This window comes from Mobula hypostoma, chromosome 21 (assembly GCF_963921235.1).
Source record: "Mobula hypostoma chromosome 21, sMobHyp1.1, whole genome shotgun sequence".
Classification (NCBI taxonomy): domain Eukaryota; kingdom Metazoa; phylum Chordata; class Chondrichthyes; order Myliobatiformes; family Myliobatidae; genus Mobula; species Mobula hypostoma.
The window spans coordinates 24,879,174-24,896,756 of NC_086117.1; the positions used below are offsets into that span (position 1 = coordinate 24,879,174).

The 17,583-nt window shown below is 39.0% G+C and overlaps 2 protein-coding genes across 3 annotated transcripts; one reads left to right on the forward strand and one right to left on the reverse strand.

The window, feature by feature from the left end:
* Positions 1–134: 134 nt before the first annotated feature.
* On the reverse strand, positions 135–4,958 carry bbln (bublin coiled coil protein). Its single transcript, XM_063073657.1, has 3 exons — positions 4,811–4,958; positions 1,813–2,008; positions 135–1,523 (listed from the first exon to the last, which is right to left on the reverse strand). Exons 2-3 carry the CDS (start codon positions 1,877–1,879, stop codon positions 1,360–1,362), a joined length of 231 nt encoding a protein of 76 aa, XP_062929727.1. The 5' UTR covers positions 1,880–2,008; positions 4,811–4,958; the 3' UTR covers positions 135–1,359.
* Positions 4,959–5,192: 234 nt separating this feature from the next.
* On the forward strand, positions 5,193–17,583 carry ptgesl (prostaglandin E synthase 2-like). Of its 2 annotated transcripts, none has more exons than XM_063073655.1 (7): positions 5,193–5,481; positions 8,903–9,097; positions 10,448–10,503; positions 12,585–12,737; positions 13,997–14,197; positions 14,362–14,479; positions 15,222–17,580. In XM_063073655.1, exons 1-7 carry the CDS (start codon positions 5,218–5,220, stop codon positions 15,360–15,362), a joined length of 1,128 nt encoding a protein of 375 aa, XP_062929725.1. In that variant the 5' UTR covers positions 5,193–5,217; the 3' UTR covers positions 15,363–17,580. The 2 variants fall into 2 exon arrangements, with proteins under 2 accessions (XP_062929725.1, XP_062929726.1); XM_063073656.1 differs by having other exon boundaries at positions 5,203–5,277; positions 15,222–17,583.

A 17,583-nucleotide genomic window follows, 5' to 3' on the forward strand; every position in this document is an offset into this window, starting at 1 on the left:
AAAATGTGATTTCATGTATAGAAAAATACATAACATCTACTTATCTCGGTTGATGTTGACTGAATGCCCTGGTGGATGAGTTTGATTTTCTTTAAATCATACTTTATTCTGGAATGGTATATTAATTTTAAATACAAAGAGATGCACAGTGCCATTTTTCAATAGACTTCAACCCATTCCCTTTCAATTTGAACTATAGCCAAGGTTTCTTTAATAATCCCCTGATTAGTAATCTACAGTGCTCACACTGATGGGGAGTTAACCTTTCTGAACAACATGCCAAGAAAACACTTGAAATAACAACCAATGATACACATGCAAGTTAGATAGAATCTCATTAGCTTAATTTATAGAAGTAACCATTCATCTGCTCTGTAGATATACAATGCCTGGTCTCCTATGTTACTGTGTAAATTTGTTTCCAAATTTTGCTCAAATTTTTTCCCATTATTCCAGCACAGATTAAAGCATTTTATAGATTTGTTTTCTGTCCTTTGAAAACTTGCACTTAATTTACTTCAATGAAATAGAGGTAACACTGAATACTTTATCAACTACAATGGTACTGGTAGCAGTACATTACCCAACTTCCAAAGCATATAAAATTTTGTTTCCCTTCCATTAATTCCACAACCGGGATAAAAGCTTCGAGCTTTCAAGACAGTAGTTTATCCCGTTTAAAAACAGGTTTCATTATCCATCCCCACACCCCAACAGAATAGCATAGTTTTAACAAAATGAAGCACCAAACTCTAAACTAGCTGCACTTGTGGTAACAGATGCATTGAGAAAGGACATTAAAGTATATTTGCAAACATCCACGTGTAAGCTGGGAATGTTTAAGTAGTACATCCTCCAACGATCTTTTGGACATAATCAAGACGTTAAAAGGGGTGCTTAATATAAGCAGGGTAGAAACCCTAATTTGTAAACAAGAAGATGAAAGGATTTTCAGATTGAAGTAATTTCCATTGAATCTGTATAAAAGTTAGCAGAAAATTTAAGGGAAATTGGATTTTCTGAAGAACAATATTAAAAGTGTGTAGTATTACTTACTTCGAACATAAATAGAGCAGTTCTCCTTGAGCCCTGTACACATTCGTACATAAAACCAAATATTAATGGCTTCCATCAATAAGCGTTGCTTTCAAAATGAAAACGTGCAGAATAGTAGTATCGGTTCTTTAAATAAACGAGGAGGGCAAAGCAATTACACAAAGCCACAAACAATGCTACATACAGACAAAAGATGTTACAGGGCGCTGATTAACAGGGGTCAAAGAAAAATTACGCAATAACAACAATCAAAAGCACGATTAGAATTTGAGAGGTCGGTGTCAATCCTGCCGCTTTTGCATCCTATTGATTCGTAGCATTGATTTGTTGCTGCCTAAATTCCATCCTTGCCTGACGATTCGATTCCAACAGTTCTTGAAATTTAGCATTTAGGACATCGTTTTTCTCTTCAAGGTTATCTAAACAAGAGTTGATCTGATCGAGCATCAAGTTGAGTGCATCGTACTCTGCCAAATAGAAACAAAGGCGAGGAAAGTAATTTTTATACCTATTACAAGCAGGATGAGCTACAACAAAGAATAAACGTTTACACAGTGACATTTTTGAAGTGTGGTCAGTTACAAGAATCGTAGCCGTCAACTTACGCACAGCCCCGTTAGCTATGAAACGGGGCAGTTACAGTAACAGATGATAGTTATCCCGAGAGAACACCTTGGGGAATGCACAAGGAATCCACCGCACAAGGCCGATCGTACGGGAGTGATCCAGGGAACGGGACGGAGAGCTGACATTTACCTTCCGTGGACACATCGTCATCCTCACGTTCCACGTTAACGGCCGGCTCCCCGTTTGGCCCCGACATCACAGCAAAGACCCGAGACCCAGCGGACACCGCTGAGCTTTCCCGGGAGTTGCAGCCGCTCCGGAACCTGACCCTTGACCTCAACGTCACCCGGCCGGTGGGTCCTAACGTGGGGTGTCTGGTAACCGCCTGAAGAGATTACAACATGGCCGTCTCTTTTTGCCTTAATCATTTCAGTTCTTAGTACAGTATAATTCAGAAGGTTTTAGTTTCAGGCAGCGACGGAGATTGTGAGAGCCGTCTTGCTGCAATTTGCTGTTGATTGATTCATGTTAAAACATCGGAGAAAAGCAACAGACAGTTATTAACTTCAGTAACGACAGCATGTATGATAATAAATAAGAAATAAATCCATTTATGCTTAGCTCTGCTGCAGCCTGAGGCACAGCAACCAATATGCTTACTTACAGCATGGTGCTAAAAATAACACGATGCCATTGAAAAATAAATACTGTATGTTAGTTCAGGAATAAATATGTCAGACTTTGAAAATAATTCACTTCATTTGTATCAATGTGGTTCTGTGGATTTGTTTTCAAAGTACATATACCCCTGAAATTCATTTTCTTGCGGGTATACTCAATAAATACATAACAAAATCAATGATAGACCGCAGCAACTTGGGCATTCAACCAGTATGCAAAAAACAAACTGCAATTACAAAAAGAAAAAAAGGTAATTAAAAATAAATAAGCAATAACTATTGAAAACTTGAGATGAAGAGGCCTTGAAAGTGAGCCCACAGGAAGGGTGGGATACAAGACATCCAAGTTTGTCCAAGGTACAAAAATAATTGTAAGGGCATGTTGTGCTAAGGATATTTGATTCTAAAAGGTTATATAGATAGTTTGAGTATGTGAGTGAAAACAATGTGGGGCAAATATGAAGTCATGCACTTAGGTAAGAGGAATCTAACCACAGATGATTATCTAAATGGAGACAGATTACAAATAGGTGCATTGCAGAAGGATCTTATACGTGAATGAACAATTAGTGACAGGTACATAAAGTACATTTGTAGCAGTGCATTTTCAACCTCTCACTGCTACAGTCAGAAATTCTCACTGCTTCAAAAAGGCAACAATTATACCGGTACCCAAGAAGAATAGTGTGAGCTGCCTTAATGACTATTGTCCTGTAGCACTCACATCTACAGTGAAGAGATGCTTTGAGAGGTTGGTCATGACTAGAATCAACTCCTGCCTCAGCAAGAGCCTGGACCCACTGCAATTTGCCTATTGCCACAATAGTTCTAATGTAGACACAATCTCAATGGGTCTTCATGTGGCCTTAGATCAGCTGGACAACACAAACACCTATGTCACGATGCTGTTCATTGACTATAGCTCAGCATTTAACACCATCATTCCCATGCACCTCTGTCTGCAATTGGACTTCCGAACTGGAAGAACACAGTCTGTGCAGATTGGTGATAACATATCCTCTTCGCTGATGATCAACACTGGCGCACCTCAGGGGTGTGTGCTTAGCCCACTGCTCTACTCGCTCTACACCCATGACTGTGTGGCTAGGCACAGCTCAAATACCATCTATAAATTTGCTGATGATACAATCATTGTCGACAATTTCAGGTGGAAATGAGGGCATACAGGTCATACCAGACAACTGAGTGGTGTCGCAGCAACAACCTTGCACTCAACAGCAGTAAGACCAAAGAGATGGTGTGGATTTCAGGAAGGGTAAGACAAGGGAACACAAACCAATCTTCATAGAGGGATCAGAAGTAGAAAGAGTGAGTAATTTCAAGTTCCTGGGTGTCAAGATCTCTGAGGACCTGACCTGGTCCCAACATATCAATGTAGCTATAAAGAAGGCAAGACAGCAGCTATATTTCATTTGGAGTTTGAAGAGATTTGGTTTGTCACCTAAAACACTTGAAGATTTCTACAGATGTACCACAGAGAGCATTCTGACAGGCTGCATCACTGTCTGGTATGGGGGGGGGGGGGGGATGCCATGGTGGCTACAGCACAGGATTGAAAGAAGCTACAGAAAGTGATAAATTTAGTCAGCTCCATCATTGGTACTTGCGTCTGTAATATCCAAGACAACCTCAAGGAACAGTGTCTCAGAAACGCAGCACCCATTATTAAGGACCCCCATCACCCAGGACATGCCCACCTCTCATTGATACCATTAGGAAGGAACTACAGGAGCCTGAAGGCACACAATGATTCAGAAACAGATTTTCCTCCTCTGCCATCTGATTTTGAAATGGACATTGAACCCATGAACACTACCTCCTATTTTAAAATTATTTCTGTTTTTGCACTATTTTTAATTTAACCTATTGTAATTGATTTTTATATACTTTTCGTGTATTGCATTTTACTGCTGCAGCTAAGTTAACAAATTTCCTGACATATGCTGGTGATATTAAACCTGATTCTGATTCTAAATAAGTAGTTAAGAAAAACAACTGTGTCTTTTTTTGTAAAAGGGTTTAACAATAAGGGAAATAACAACTTTACAGACCATGTGCAGAGTACCCATATGATTGTTCTCCTTATTTATAAGAGATTAGAAGCAGTCCAGAAGAGAGAATCATTATTCTTGGAAGGGTTTCCGTATCACAAACAATAAGAGAAGTTGTATTTTTATGGAGTTGACGGACAAATTGAGACATATAAATCCTTAGGGGGCTTGACAGAGTGTATGCTAAGATGTTTTCAGTATTGGGAAACCCTCAGACCAGGGGACAAAATTACAAGATTACGCGCTGGCATTTAAAAATCAGGCATGTAGGAATATCTTCCCAGAGCATGGTGAATCTCTGGAATTCTCTACTGGGAGTAATTGGGAGTCGTAAACCCTTCAGCAGGACTTAAAAATCCATGTTAACCTAACCGACCTCAACTGATTATACATTGTTTTGATTTTGTATTTAAGTAGCTGGAGTGCAGTACTTACCTACTATGCTATTGAAACATCTCTTCTTTGGTTGGTACTGTCAAAGATAAAATGTTTCCTTTTTTTGTACTCGTGTAAAAAGGGGAGGGGGAACCCGTCAGATATTTTGGGCCGGTGACAATGAGGCAATTCTCATCGAAGATTAAACGAACTAATTGTTGGTCGTGATTGCTTCAGAGCCATTATTTTGATTTCAACTATGATTGTGAGCGAGCCTACAATTTTACCTTGCACAACCAATATTACTTCGTCTGCACTGTTATTGCTTCCTGAGGAACCCAGCTGATCACAAGCTGTTTTGTCGTTGAGATGCCGAACCGGCATCTCGGGAGGGGTTAGGACAGGAGGTGGTCAATGAAACACGTCTTTAAAAATAGCTCGGCAAAACCTCTTTACGTAACTTAAAGATGGCAGCTTCCTATGTTGGTGTGGGACGGTATTGTATGCGGCTTGTAGCTTCTAGCAAGGTTTGCAAATGGCAGTTTCTGGCACTGCAGCCTAGCTGTAGATTTCACATGTACGGCAGGGGTTTTCAGAAGAAGCTGACAGAGGGGCTCAAAGTTGGCAACACTGCGCTGAGCCTCGCGTTTGTGTTCGGTGGAGCCCTGGGACTGTACCAGACGATCAAGCACAATGTTCGGCAGCATCACGCCGAACAACAGTTCACAAAGGTGAAACTGGAGAAAGGCGCGTGAATAGGGCCTGGCCGTTTTAGCAATCAGCGAAATCGGGGTTTAATTTAGTACACCCGAATAAACTATCTATGTTATAGTGCCGGTAGTTGCAACGCACTGAGTTTTTATGCACCATCTGACTGCAGTTCCATCATAACGCTGTCAAGATTTAAAATATTGAGTTATTTTGTTGTTTTAGTTTGAAAATCCTAGAAGAGTGATATAGCAATGCTGTAAATTTTTGCCACGTTTCTGAAGGTCTGGGTAATTCTGATGTGCTGATCAGCAAGAAGATTGAGATTTTCAGGAACTTTATTCCAAGAATTTAGTGCTTCACTGAGAGCTGATACACTGTCACAGGTGCCCTCTTTCTGTTTATTTTCCCCCTGGATTTCGTGGCATTATTGAAAGGATTAGCAGAGGGGCTCATCCCATTGTTCTAGCCAGTATCTATTTCTCAATCAACGTCAAAAAAATATTATCTGGTAATTATTATAAGTGCACAAGTCGACTTGTGTTTCTTATATTTCAAACGACTACACTTCAAAACTGCAATCCATTAATTGGATTGCACTTGGAAATCAGGTCACAATTGCGTGTTTTATTTGTCCATGTAAATTGGTGATGGGTTTCAAACTTTTCCAAGTGGCTCTAAGGATCCCATTTTGCAACTTTGCAAAGACAATAAAACCTTTTTTTGCTTATAAAAATGTACTGTATATTTGAACAGGTCTGACCATCCCCAGATTTGCAGCTGAAAAGCTTGATTTTCTCCAAGATCTGGAAAAAGTGATGTATCAATCCTTTTTTAATACTTATTCTGAAATTAATTATTGTAAAATTGTGCGCTGTATTTCTTAGGCAAAACACAGAAGTAGAATTATGCCACTCAGCCTCGTGCATCTGCTGCATCATTCAGATAGATACTGGTATAGCTGTTTCTCAATTCCATTTGCCTACCTTGGTTCTTTTACCTCAATTTAGATGAGGATCTCTCCTTTGAAATTTCTTTTGGCCAGAAGCCATAACATCCAGTGAGTTCCAGAATTTGTCAACCTTTTAGTGTGAAGGAGTGCTCTAATGACCCGAACTGCTCCAGCTCTGGATGTTAAGATTAGGTGCTTTTTGCTTGGACTCCCAATATCATAGTCATACAGCACAGAAACAGATTGGCCTATTGAGTCTGCATTGACCTTCAAGTGCCCATTTACACCCATCCTATTTTATTTTCCCCATAATCATATCAATTTCCCCCAGTTTCTGCTGCTCACTGGGGTAACTTGCACATGGGAAGAAACTGGGAGCAACTGGAGGAAACCCACGTGATCATAGGGAGAATGCACAAACTCCACAGAAGTCAGGGTTGAACCCAGGTCTTGGTTCTACCACCTGCACCACCACACAGCCCCAAAATTAGAGGAAATAACATTTCTACACATTGAATTCATTCAATCAACTTTTTTTGTACATTAGAGAATATAAGGTCTATATAACATGTCCTTATAACTTAACCCTGTTAACATTGGAATTGGGTTGAAATGAAAATTAAATAGTTGCGTATAAGGTAGAAATATAAAATGCTGTTGAGAATGAGCAGTGTAGTGGGACCAGAAGTCGGTGAGTTCTTGAAAAACAATCCTCGCATAGATAGATGGAAGAGACTGAATAGCGCTATCACGTATCATGATTTTGTTAGTACATTAAAATTGTTACTTTGGGGTTTAAAGTGATTTTAATTTATATTATCAAACATGCGATAGCTCGACTCAAAAGACAAGTCTTATCTGATACTTGTGTCATAAAGTCAAGTGATGTGAAATGACCTCTTAACAGTAGCTGATGCCAATGAAATAATCATAGCTCAATATCAGATGTGACTTTGATGGTTTTGAGTCAGTAGAGTCCAAGATAAATCCATTTTGTTTAAGGTGATATTTTCTCAGATGATGTCCTCCCTTCCTTAACAGATATTACATAAATGTACTAATTTGAACAAGAGCTGTATTTCTTCCCATTCATCTTTCAATCAACATCAGTGAAAACTGATTTTTTTTTTTGCTCATTATATTATTTGTAGGATATTGCTGTGTGTAAATCGACCAACTAGTGTCCTATCTTATGAAAACGATTGCATTAGCTGAAAATTGTTTTAAGATGCGTTTAGACTAGGGAGATGTGATATAAATTCATGTTCATATTTTTTTTCCCTGTGTCACTTTCCCCTGCTCAGTGGATGTTGCTCATATATGTGCTTAAATGTAAATCACTGCTAGAGCCAGTTCAAAACTATAGGGATGTGTCAGAATCAGGTTCAATATCACCAGCGCATGTCCTGAAATTTGTTAACTTAGTGGCAGCAATACAAAGCAATATGTGATAAATATAAAAAACACAATTACAGTAAATATATGTATATTTGTGTGAGTGTATGTATACACACACACCTATATAGTATATAGCATATGGTATAACTTGCATATATAGTATATGCAAATTAAAAATAGTGTAAAAGCAGAAATAAAAGAGTGGTGAGGTAGTGTTTCAATGTCCATTTAGCATTTAGGAACTGGATAGCAGTACAGTGGTAAGCTGTTCCTGAATCGTTGAGTGTGTGCCTTCAGGCTTCTTACATCCTTTCTGATGGTAACAATGAGAAGGGGGCATGTCCCTGGTGATGGGTGTCCTTAATAATGGACGCTGCCTTTCTGAGGCACTGCTCCTTTAAGATGTCTTGGATACCACAGAGGCTAGTTCCCAAGATGGAGCTGACTAATTTTACTACTTTCTGTAGCTTTTGATCCTGTACAGTAGACCCCCCCCCATATCAGACAGTGATGATGCAGCCTGTCAGAATGCTCTCCATGAACCTGCAGTTTTCAAGTGTTTTAGGTGACAAACCAAATCTCAAACTCCTAATGAAATATAGCTGCTGATTTGCTTTCTTTATAGCTGCATCGATATGTTGGAACCAGGTTAGATCCTCAGAGATCTTGACTCCCAGGAACTTGAATTGCTTACTCTCTCCATTTCTGATCCTTCCATTAGGATGGGTGTGTGTTCCCTCATCCTACCCTTTTTGAAGTCCACAATCAGCTCTTTGGTCTTACAAGGTTGTTTGCTATGACACCACTCAACTAGCTGGAATTGTGGGGTCCACTGAAACTTTGCACCTAACTGACACCAGTGCTTCAAATGCTGGCTTCTTCAGCCATCGAAATACTCCTGAAGTTTGCTCAATTTAATAATGTAGGAAAGTTGAACTGCTAATTTGCACACAGGAAGATTTCAGAGGTGCCAACATGATCTATTTTAGTGATTTTGTTTTTTCCTTGGTGGGGTATTGGATAGATAGAGCTGCCCTTAGCATGTGATTCCAAACAGAATTCATTCCCTTTTCATCTCTCTGTTTCTGTTGCAGGATTCCAGTACTGGTCTGTCTCTGACTCTGTATCAGTATAAGACTTGCCCATTCTGTAGTAAAGTCCGTGCATTTCTTGATTTCCATTCATTGCCTTATGAAATTGTTGAGGTAAACCCAGTCTTACGGAAAGAGATAAAATTTTCCAGCTACCGAAAGGTTCCAATTTTGATTGGAGAGAATGGAGAGAAAGTGGTAAGTAACACACATCTGCACATAACGAGCATAAATTCAAACTGCTGAGAATGATTTTTTTAAAAAATACTTTGGACGTCAGTGGTGCAGTCCTTGGGTGGAGGGAGGAGTGATAAGATCTTTGCAGTAAGCAATAATGGTCCGTATTAGTGCCTACTTCAGGGTATGGGGAGCTGAAATAAAGACTGAATACACTGTAAATACTTGAAGATCAGATGGCATCGATCTTATTAATCTTTCATGGAATTGATGAAAAGACTCAAATGAAACAAGTTGCAGAGAAAGTGGGAAGGGCTAAGAAAGTGTAAGGAAAGGTCTTTTATACTGTGGAGTTTGAGTGATACTAGTGGTGGTAAGGCAGGTGTGAGGGAACAACTGGACAAGTTCTGCTCCTGTGTTCATGTTTTTTTATCCTCTTTCCCCTGATAATTTTCCCAATAGTAAAACGTGTTGATTTGTGAATTTCTACATTAGTTATGTAACCTAAGAAGTAGAATTCTCTTTTAACTTTTGATGTTGCTGTCCTAATGTGGCAATCCATTGTAACTTTTTTCAGACTAGTGACCTGAGTATATAATTTATGCTGCACATTTCAGTACAGTGGCAAGGAAATGCTGTATTGCATGAGTTGCTGCCCTTCCAATGAACTGTTAAACCATCTGCTGCTCCACTGGATGTACATTGTACAGATTGGACGAGTAAATTCTTGCCATGTACTGACAAACATCTTAGATATATCTCTGGTTTGGCACTTTTACCTAAGTGGATTATAGCATAGCTAAGTAATTAATTGCATACAAACAGTTTGGGAAATTTAATAAGCAACAGAGAATCCTAGAAGCACTCAGCACATTAGGCAGCATCCGTGAAGAAAGGAATCAACGTTTCAGAAACCCAAAAGAATCTGCAGATGCTGAAAATCCAGACCAACACACACAAAATGCTGGAGGAACTCAGCAAGTTAGGCATCATCTATGGAAAAGGATAAACAGTCGACGTTTTGGGCCAAGAGCCTTCATCAGGACAGGAAAGGAAGCGGAGAAGTCGGAATAAGAAGGTGCGGGGAAGGGGAGGAAGAAGTACAAGGTGGCAGGTGATAGGTGAAACCAGGAGAGGGGGAGGGGGTGAAGTAAAGAGGTGGGTTAGCCGCAGTGCGTGCGCTCTCTCTCTCTCTCTCTGTGATTCTACCCACATACACACAAAGTTTGTGCAATGTTCAGTATAAATTTCATATTTTTAAAAATTGAAATCTAGCAAGTGAGTGAAGGGTGCTCATTGAAGTTTGGTGGTTGCCAGTTGCATGTGCAGTAAGCAGCTCATAACCAATTTTTTCCCTTTTGTTTCCCCCAGCAAATCAACGATTCTTCAGTTATCATCAGTGCTATAAAGACATATTTAGTGTCCAGGTAAACCAGAAGTGGCTACTGGTGATCATGTTATTTAGTATTTCCAAACTACTTGGCTTTGTGAAGTTTACACTCATGTTTGACTGTTTAGTGTTAGCAATTTGTTGTCAAAACATTTAAATTTCTGCCTCTCTGTCTATTAGTTTTGTTTTCTGTATTTTCATTTTTTGACTATAAACTTGATTTAATTTTCTTTCCCCTTTTCACTTGAACACCAACAAATCGGTGTTGGTTTCCTTGAAACCAGGACTTTCTCCTTTCATATACTAGTTGTTAAGTGTATACATGGCACTGGCATCAGTTACATATATATTTGTGGATGCAAGCACAGTTGTTAAGCTGACCATGCAATAGACACTCCTTCTCTAAGAGCTTTATGCCCTCAATTAGATTTGCAATGCCCTTTCTGTGTCTCAATTGAAGACTGCAGCACACAATCACAAGACTCCGACATTTTAAAAGATTTTCATTCGCTGCTGCACACAAGTAGTCTTGGAGATAGGTTTCTGTTAAGTTTCTTTTCAAATCTCACTCCTGTTTTTGTTATTTTCCATGTTTCCCAATTTTTGCCCAAAATGTAAAGGTTCCCAAGATTTTTTTTTTACAAATAACAACAAAGGGGGAAAAAGGACTTGCTCTGCCCTTGGGTATTTTCTATTAAGACCCATTCCATACGTGTGAGCAAAAAGAAATCTGGGCTCGTGCTGCAGAGCAGCATTGAGGGAGCACTGTGCTATCAGAACTGCCACCTCGCAACTGACAGAATAAGGCCAGTTCTGCCATTTTACAGAGGTCCTTAGGCACTGTTTCGAAGAAGGAAAGGTTGTTTATCTGAATATCAATGCCAATGGCTATTTTTATTTTAAATGGGCATTATCATTTTACTGTTGTAGGGACAGTAATTAGCTGCCTTATTTCCCAAGTTACAACAACGGTCACACAATAGTTGCAAACCACAGAGGAAACCTCCTATCAGGTTTGTGTAAACTACAATATAAATATGCTTTTTTTTTGCTTCTGGTACCAAATGGGATCCACAGTTTGAACAGTTATTTCAACTTTGCTCCCTGGGAAGTGCATGAGTTAAGATGATTTTTCCCTTTCCTCCTCTTTACCCTGCAAAGGGCAAATTGCTACTAGCCAGTTTCCTTCTGTTGGTATATGAGCAAATCTGGGCATAAACTCTGTTCAGATTGCTGCCCTGGAATATCTGCTTTAACCGCAGTCAACAGTTTATTTGGATTTCTTTTCCAGTAAATTTTACCATCAGCATAATTTTGCTGATGTTAAAATTATTTCCTCAGTTTTTTTTTGAAAAGGTAATATTTAAAAATGTATCATCTTTAACATTTTCTTTATTAATTTAGGAACAGTTAATACAAGTGAAAGTATTTAATGGCAAAAGTAAACACTTTTAATTGAAGTAATTCACCTAGAAAGTCATATGGAGACACTTAGTATTTATGCTTGTGTATAGTAATAATTTTCTTTGTAAATGTAAAAATAAATAGTGTTGCTAGTGTATTGTTTTAATATTAAGTCTCCTCAAATGCCTGCAAACGTAGGTTAACAGATACTCGATGATAATTTATTTTTAACCAGTTTCTCTTATGGTGCTAACATGAACACTTGATGGAAAACCAAATTGTGTTTAAATTCTGCATCCTTTTGTGCTGGTGTCACTGATCTTCAGGCAAAAAGAAATTATAGCTCAATGGGAACTCTAGTCCATGGTTTCCACATACTTTTGTATTCTCAAATTTTCCGGTTACCTAACCTTGTCCAAGAGAGTGATCCCTTCTGCCAATATCAGTATGTGAGACAGACAATAATGACATGGAGATCCCTTTGAATTTTTGCCCTGTTACCCACAGTTATTTGGCTGCCCTGAATGATCTCTGAATGCCAGCCCAGCCGTCAGTGGTACAGTTACGCACACGGCTAATTGCAAGTGCAAACATTGTATTTGAACATGTGGTTGGCAAAGACTGGAACTCTTGATGTGGATTTGGAATGCAAGTTAAAACATGCCATTTTTTACTCTGTCTTTTTCTCTCTTCCTCTCTCATTCGAATACTTAGGGACAAAAACTTAAATAAGGTGGTATCATACTACCCAGAGATGAAATCAAAAGATGTAAAGGGAAAGGAAATCACTGAATATAACAACAAGTACTGGGTGATGCTGGAGGATCAGGATGAAAAGCAATACTATCCCAATAAGGAGGCAAGGAAGTACGTATACAGGAATATCAATGACACCCATCATTTTATTACTATATATTATAAGTACTGCTCGTTCCAACTAGGACAGACTTCTGTATCATTCAGTGCATGCCCTCTTGGCCAAACCTGTTGGTTTTGCAATAATTATTTTTTAATTCAGTTCCTGTCTTTTTAAATGTTACATTCAGCTGAATTTTCCTCCATTCCTCCCTCAACCTCCCCCCGGCAACTTCTTTCCCTATTTGAATAAATGGCTGAAGATCTTATCCTGCTGTTTGAAGTGTTTAGCAATTTTTTTTGTCCACTAACTAATGTCCCCAGCCCTTGGTCACTAATGTTTGCTGAATCATAAAGGCTGCCATGTTTTTTTTTGTGTCAGTGAAACGTTATATTCAACATATGTAGTAACAATGATACAGCAGCGTGGTTTGTTGTCGACCCTTTATTATCATCTGTGATTATTTGCCTGAGAATGTATCACAGATCTCATGCTACTATTGCAAAGTTGTGAAACTTGTCAGCCTCTTGGCCCTTGCATTTCTTATTTGCCGATTTATCCAATTGCAGTTCCCATCAGAGTGATTTTTTAAAAAATCTCTGGTGTTGGTAGAGGTTGGAAGGTAGTGGGAAAGTTGCTGGTTACTCACCGTCATTAAGGTCAATATAACTATTATTGCTTAGTTTCCACCATCAACATGTTATAAACTACTCAGTCCTAAATCGGATCGCTTGTATTTAGAAGCCTGTATTGTATCTGTTCAAAGATGTATTTTCAGGGTCTCGGTGTCCCTGGTCAAATTTGCATTTGCCCAATACCTTGAGAAAGCAATGATAGATCATTTTCTTGAATTGCTGGATTTTGTGTGCAAGACGTCCCCATTGTATGAGGAGTCCCCACCATTTGGCCCAGTTTCAGTGATGGAACTGTCTATACACATCTGAGCTGGTCTAGGGGTGTGGTTTGCTGGTGATGTTGTTACTGTGCCCATGAACGGAAAGAGAAGAACAGGAATTTGATTTTAACTGTTTTTGCAGGGGATTTATTATGAAATACACACATTGTATACACATGCCTTCCCCTTATAATTCTCAATTATTGGAGGAGAGATGGGCCAATATGAACTTCTTCCTATCTTTTTCCCCCAGTCCACGCATGCTCCTGCACATTCTCTAGGCTGCGACCCATGATAATGGTAACTTTCTGATTTCAACTTCAGATGTTTTGTGTTCTTTGTGTATAACTTGTATTGGTTCTTTTTCTTGTTCAGGGAAGAAATGAAATGGCGCAAGTGGGTGGATGACTGGCTGGTTCACCTCATTTCGCCCAATGTCTACCGGACTCCTAGAGAAGCCCTAGAGTCTTTTGATTATATTGTGCGGGAGGGGAAATTTGGTGTGTTTGAAGGATTTTTTGCCAAGTATGTTGGAGCAGCTGCCATGTTCTTTGTCAGCAAGAGTCTTAAGTCAAGGTACATTCATTTGAATCTTTAGAGTACTTAATTAAGTCCAGGTACCTGGACACCACTTGAAACAGATATATCACATTCTTTGACTGTTAGACTAAAGTGAAGCGTTTTGACCTGTGCCTCAGCTTACAAGAATGCACTGAACCTGTGCCCTTGCTGGTTTTCAGACACAATCTTCACGATGATGTGCGGCAGGACCTGTACAAAGCAGTCAATGAATGGATTGCTGCTGTGGGCAACCACAGGCCATTTATGGGTGGAAATGTGCCCAACCTTGCTGACTTGGTAAGAGCAAGTTCACTTTGGATTATATTTGGGTGTCCTGATTCCACAGCTAACTTTAAATAATGTTTGAACAGGTTGTGCCTCTGGAAAAGAGAAGTGGCCTCACTTGGTAGTATTTTGAGCAAGTTTGGGCCCCTTATCTTATCCGGAGAGGGTTCAAAGGAGGTTCATGAAAATGATTAAGTGGCTTGTCATATGAAGAGCGTTTGATGGCTCTTTGCCTGTGTTCTCTGGAATTCAGAAGGATGAACGGTGACCTAATTGAAACCTGTTGAATGTTGAAAGGCCTTGATAGAGTGGATATGGAGAGGATGTTTCCTATGGTGGGAGGGTCTAGGATCAGAGGACATGGCCTCAGAATAAAGGGGTGTCCTTTTAGTACAGAGATGAGGAGGAATTTCTTTAGCCAGAGAGTGCTGAATCTGTGGAATTCGTTGCCACAGGCAGCTGTGAAGTCCAAGTCTTTACATATATTTAAGGCAGAGGTTGATAGATTCTTGATTTTTCAAGGCATGAAGGGATACAGGGAGAAGACAGGAGGTTGGGGCTGAAAGGAAAATTGGATCAGCCATGATGAAATGGCAAAGCAGACTCAATGGGCCAAATGGCCTAATTCTGCTCTTGTATCTTAAGGTCTTTGTAGAGTTGGGAGCTCCTGTCTATCCAATTTATTGTGGTGAGTATCACCTCTTGGGTCTGTAAGTCTATTTCTGTGATTTCTGTCTTTTTCCCTTCCTTGCAGGCTGTCTATGGAGTTCTCCGGGTAATGGAAGGTCTGGAGGCATTCAGTGACATGATGGCAAACACCAAGATCAAGACATGGTATCAAAGAATGGAAGAAAATATCCAGAAAGGACAGGAATTGAGCAATAAATTGCATTAAATGTTATGATGGTTTTGAATGGACCACAGGATAAATCTGGAGAAAAGAATGAGTTTTGTTTAAAAGCTGAATCACAAAACACTCATCCTTTGTTAAAAGTAAGTGTGAATTAGAGCAATGCTATATCTGTATCTTAACTCTGGTCTGAAGCAAATATCGGGGCAAGCCTGAACCTAAAATAAAACTGGCAAATGTAGTCATGCGCTGTTTTGCTCCAAACTCTGTTCAGGTATTACTGTGCTTATTCTGCTTACAGATGATTGTAGGGGAAAACTGTTGTGTTCTCATTTCGAGTGAAAGAGCATCTATAAAGATGTTCATTTAAAAAAGAATGGGCCAATGAGAACAATAAAATATAGCTTTAAAAATCATGGCATTTATAAATTAAGCAGTCTGATGATTGTGAGCATTGAAATGAAAAACAAAAATAAAATGGACTACTGAATTGCACTGATAGTACACAGCAAATCCAATGTGCGATAGAGAATATAGACTAATAAACGTTTCTGTTGTGATACTTGAGAACTGGTAAAAGTAATCACTTTTTAAAAATAAGTACAAGGAACAGAAGAGAAATCAGAACCAAAAAACAGATATTAAATTATTGATAAGACTATTATATACATATATGTTGCTCTTTCCTTGGTCTTTTATTTGAGTGCTATTTATTTTCTTTCTGTGTAGCGGTTAGCGTGATACTATTCAGGTCAGGGTTTTCTGGAGTTCGGAGATCAATTCTGGCACTGTCTGTAATGAGTTTGTACCTTCTGCCCGTGACGACATGGGTTTCATCTGGCTGCCCCGGTTTCCTCCCACAGTCTAAAGATGTACCAGTTAGTAGGTTGATTGGTCATTGTAAATTGTTTTGTGATTAGGCTAGTGTTAAATAGGTTGGTAGGGGTTGCTGGGTTGCTGCTCATTGGGCTGGAAGGGCCTATTCCACACTGTATCAGTAAATAACAATTCACTACCTGAGTGTAGAAGAGTATTCCTCAAGGTCCTATCCAGTACTTACTCCTGCAATAATATAACCAGATTATCTGATCACCATCTTGTGGAATTGTTCATTTTGCAATTGGCTGCCATGTTTTTTAACATTACGACAATTGCTGACCTCAAACTGTTTTCTTGGCTCTAAAACAATTTGGTATGACCCAAGATTATAAAAGGTGCTGTATAAATGTAAATTCTCTCTCTCTCTCCTTTTTACATAGCAACAATTTCCTTTAATGCTACAGAACATACAATTACCCTAATGCATGATCTCCCATTTAGATGTACCTTGATTTATGGTTTCCATCCTTTTAGTTAATTGGAAAAAAAGCTTAATGCTGATCCTTTGTAGATTGACTGCAGCTTAGCAGTCCTGGAATCACAGTAATCTGTATATTTCCTTGGAAGTGTAATTTGTCCATTACATAGTTTGTCATATCTAACCTCTCCTGTGTTTTTCTCCCCCCCCCGTTCCTATTTCTCCTGATGTTTAACCACTTTCAGTTGTATTTTGTTGGTTCAGCAAAACTCAGGTTTCTCTAAAGGCAGTTTATTTTATGAGATCATATCAAAATCTTATTATATACTTGATGTATCTTTTGATGGTTTTGATTTTCCTAGACTGGTTGAGATGGAGTCTCTTCAAACATAATTGGGAACTTGAGATTAAGGGGAATTGTTTGCTGCATTTGTAGATGGATGACACAGTATTTAATAAAAGAATGCTTTTTACTAATGATTGTAATGATTTTAAATGTAATTGTAATATTGTTGGATTGCAGAAGGCAATAATTCAGAGTTATGGATTCAACATTATAAGTGGGAACAGGGGTATGGGATAGTATGGGAACAGTGTATCTCCAGTATGGGAATTGTATATTACTAGTATGGGCTACAGTATTCCAGGATTTAGACCAAGCAACAATGAAGGAACAGCAATATATTTCCAGATCAGGATGATCATGGATTTGTTCTGCTTTTTATGAACTGTACATTTTTGGGGCACTTTCATATCAACATTAGTGTTCATCCCTCAATAAACCAAATGAGATTTATAATCCTTTTTTATAGTGCCTAACTAATACACCATTTCTAACTTCCCTTTTGTGCAGACTTTGCCTTTGTTCTTGTGGTTAAATTACTCTCACAATACTGTAGAGTAGGAGTTTGACAGACTTTGACTTTGAGGCAGTTGTGACCCGTACAAGCTGAGAGGTGGCTGGCCTCA